At 41.1% G+C, this 3,965-nt stretch overlaps 1 protein-coding gene across 1 annotated transcript; it reads right to left on the reverse strand.

Moving 5' to 3' along the window:
• Positions 1-1,341: 1,341 nt before the first annotated feature.
• Positions 1,342-3,417, reverse strand: LOC116013158. The gene has a single exon (XM_031252808.1). The coding sequence runs from the start codon at positions 3,415-3,417 to the stop codon at positions 1,342-1,344; it is 2,076 nt and encodes a 691-aa protein (XP_031108668.1).
• Between the last annotated feature and the right edge of the window lie 548 nt (positions 3,418-3,965).

Below are 3,965 nucleotides of genomic sequence, written 5' to 3' on the forward strand. Positions count from 1 at the left end.
CATTAAAACAAAATAAGAACTAGGCACATAGGTTCATAAACACTTTTATACCCAAAAATCCCAAAAGAAAGTTTAGCCTAACATGGCTAAAATAGATCCAACAAATATTCAATAAAGTTCAAAATAGAAAAGAGAAAGGAAGATATTCTCCCAAATGATGCCTCCAAGCTCTTTTCTTTGATCTCCTTTTCAAAAGTTGTGATGATTTCTTCTTTGGCTTTTGGAGATGATGAAGCTTCTTTTCCTTGTTCTTTTTCCTCTTTTTCTGACAAGAACCAGCAGCCAACTCTAGGGTTTGGAGAGAATGAAGCATTATATAGTGGGATCCAAATCAGGGACAAAATGGGAATTTCTGCGCTGAATCCGCTGTCCAGATTCTAGGACTTTCGCCGGCGGCGAGAATGTTTCTGCCCAAAAATTGGGACTCTCGCCATGGCGAGAATGATTCTCGCCGCGGCGAGAGTCCGGTGAACAGTACTCTCGCCATGGCGAGAATAGGCTCGCGCGGCGAGAATCCGCGGTGAATAGTGCTCTGAACTGATTTTTGGCTCTCCAACATTTTTGGTTCCTTTGCATTGGCTTTTTGCTCCAAAAATGGTTATAATGCACACTAAGAGTTTGGAGTGGATGAGAATAGAGTTTGGAGCCAAAATAATGAAGTGGAGAGTGGAGGGGAGGTGTTTTCGCTGCTGCGTGCGAGAGGAAGAAGAAGGGAAAATAAAAATTTTGGGAGGCAAAAGGAAGAAAAAGGGTCGGTCAAAGTTTGACCAGACTTCTCGACGCATCGAGAGACATTCTCGACGCATCGAGAATGTCCAGAATGGACACCCATTTCGACACTGGAACTGTTCGACGCGTCGAGAAAATTTCTCGACGCGTCGAGAATAGGCAGTGTGCATATTTCTCTATTTTCAGCTCAAACTTCCAATTTGCCAACTCCTAACAACACCTTTTCAGCTCAAACTTCCAATTTGCCAACTCCTAACAACACCTTATCATCTCAAACTTCCAATTTGCCAACTCCTAACAACACCTTATCATCATTCAAAGCAAAATGTCACTCCAAAAATCACTTATGACACAAAATAAAGGTTCAAAGATCATCAAGCATCAAGCAATGACACAAAATAAAGGTTCAAAGATCATCAAGCATCAAGCAATTAACAACTAAACATAAGAAAAGATCATCAAGCATCAAGCAATTAACAACTAAACATAAGAATCTAAAAATGCAAAAATTAGCAAAGTGCAAAAACGCGATAAAAATAGAATAAAATGACTTGGGTTGCCTCCCAAGAAGCGCTCGTTTAAGGTCGTGAGCTCGACCCCTTTTTGCAAAGTTCATCCTGGATGATTTTCGAGGCATTTCCAATTCCTAGCCTCGATGAAGCGCTCAACAAAACTCTTGAAAGCCATAGGGTATTCTTCTATCAATGCCTTCAATTTAGAATTGTTTGCCCAATCTTTACCCTTATTTTGTAGAACTTGGCCTCCATCTTCAAACAAAAATTCATATTCTTCAATTTTTCTCACCTTAGATTCTTTCTCCAAAAGTGCAACATCACCAACTTCCTCATGTAAAATTTTTTTAAACTTTTTATGCTCATCAAAAGTTCTCTCATCAAGAGCATCAAACTCTTCACCCTTCTCCAATCTCTTGTTACCAACCTCATCAACCCGATAACATTTTTCAACAAAAGGAGATTTAGGCTCATCAAAAACATTAAATGCTACTTTCTCTTCTCCAAAGTCAAAAATTATTGATCCCTTCCTTGCATCAATTATAGCTCCAGTTGTAGCTAAGAAAGGCCGCCCTAATATGATTGGAATATACGGATCTTCTCTAATATCCATAACAACAAAATCACAAGGCACAAAATATTTATCTACTCGAACCGGGACATCCTCAAGTATTCCAATAGGGCTTTTGGTTGACCGATCGGCAAATTCAAGTGTGAGTTGAACCGGCTTTGGCTCTCCCAAATTTAACCTTTTGCAAAGAGATAGAGGCATTACATTAACACCTGCTCCTAGATCACAAAGTGATCTATTTATGGTGAACCCTCCAATGACACATGGGATAGTGAAACTCCCGGGATCCCTTAGCTTGGTAGGAAACTTTCCTTCATCATGTATTAGGGTCCGGTACTCTTGTGTCATAGCAATCATCTCTTGAGTACCAAGTTTTCTTTTTCTCGAGAGAATCTCCCTTAAAAACTTGCCGTAAGAAGGCACTTGAGTGAGTAAATCAAGCAAAGGGATAGACACATTCAAATTTTCAACCAAATTCAAGAATTTCTTCCATCTACTCTCTTTGGCTTGACATTGAAATTTTTGAGGAAATGGCAAAGGTGGTACATATTTCCTCTCCGGCTTCACTCCATCATCTTTGTTATGAACTCGTTGATTTGGGATAGAAGTGGGAGGGGTAGCTTCCTCTTTTTCAACTTCTTCTTCAATTTCTCCATTACTCCTTCCTCTTGGCATTGGCTTTTCAATTTGGAAAGATGGTTCCTCAAGTTCCTTTCCACTTCTTGTTATAATGGCATTGACATGTTCCCTTGGATTTTCAGGGTAAGCGGGCAACTTACCTGTGACTTGAGTACTAGAAGTAGAAGCTTGGTTTGCAATTTGTCTTTCCAACATTTTGTTATGAGCACCCAATTGATCCAACTTCTCTGTCAATTGCCTAAACCTCTCGTCACTCTTCATTTGAGATTTAAACATCATTTCCATCATGGCTTCCCAATTTGGTGGAGGTGAATTTTCTGAAGATTGCCTTGGTTGAGTAGTCGGGGCTTGGAATCCTTGATTTGGCATGGATTGTTGTTGTTGGCCACCTCTAAAATTTTGCTGCCCTTGGAATCCCGGTGGCGGTCCTCTATTACCAAAGTTTTGGGGATTTGCAGCCCCCATCAGATTACTCCAAGAAAAACCGAGATGATTCCTTGGTGCGTTTGGATTGTAGACCCCTTGAGGTTGAAATGATTGTTGTTGCCTACCGTATCCTACCAAATCAACATGCTCCAAAGTAGATTGATAACCCATATCATCATTTAAGCATTCTCCCATATTGTGTTCTCCTCCACATAATTCACACATCATGATTTGCCTTGAAAAATTGGGAGTAGTAGAAGTATAGCTCATATTTTGATTTTGGAGAGTGATTTGAGCTATCTTTTGAACCATGGATGCCATATTATCCACCTTAGCCGACAAGGCGGATATTCGATCAACATCATGAAATCCTCCCACAAGCCTTTGTGAAGATCTCTCCGAATACCAAGTTGTTCCATTTGTTGCAATCTTTTCAAGTAGTTCCTCGGCTTGAGTAGGTTCCAAAACCGTGAATGACCCTCCCGATGAAGCATCCACCAAGATCTTTGAATTATCAAGCAAACCTTCATAGAAAGCCATCATTAGATGTTGGTCCCAAGGGGATGGGGTACAAGTCTAGAGGGGGGGGGTGAATAGACTTGTATAAGATTTTGCAAATCTTTTCGACCTCTCGTGTGTATTGAACTTAGGATGTTTAGGTTCGATACCTCACGAGGTGAAGACAAAGTTTTATGCGCAGCGGAAATATTATCCCCTTTTTGGTTAGCACGAGTTTGGGTTAGTTCGAGAGGTGTGATTATATGCAGTGCAATCGAGAAGTTAGCGAGAGATAAAAACAGAAAGTAAATGCAAGAGAGATTTTTAAGTGGTTCGGCCAACCCGCCTACTTCCACTCTTCTTCCAGAAACTCCCTGGAAGGATTGCACTAAAAACTTCCCTTTCTAGTACAATAACGAGCGCTTGAGCTTTGATCACCAAGCCCGCCTCAAGCCTCAGGTTTTTCGCCCCGCTTCCAGTTACTCCACCTCTCGAGCACTTGACCTTTGATCACCAAGCCCGCGTCAAGCCTCAGGTTTCTTTCGCTCGGACAGCAGCCAGGTTACTCCACCTCTCCTCAGGTTTTTCTC

Source organism: Ipomoea triloba, chromosome 3 (assembly GCF_003576645.1).
Source record: "Ipomoea triloba cultivar NCNSP0323 chromosome 3, ASM357664v1".
In the NCBI taxonomy this organism is placed as follows: Eukaryota; Viridiplantae; Streptophyta; class Magnoliopsida; order Solanales; family Convolvulaceae; genus Ipomoea; species Ipomoea triloba.

Excerpts from the sequence above, each read along its gene's own strand:
- LOC116013158 (XM_031252808.1), bottom strand. The coding sequence starts at position 3,417 with ATGGCTTTCTATGAAGGTTTGCTTGATAATTCAAAGATCTTGGTGGAT.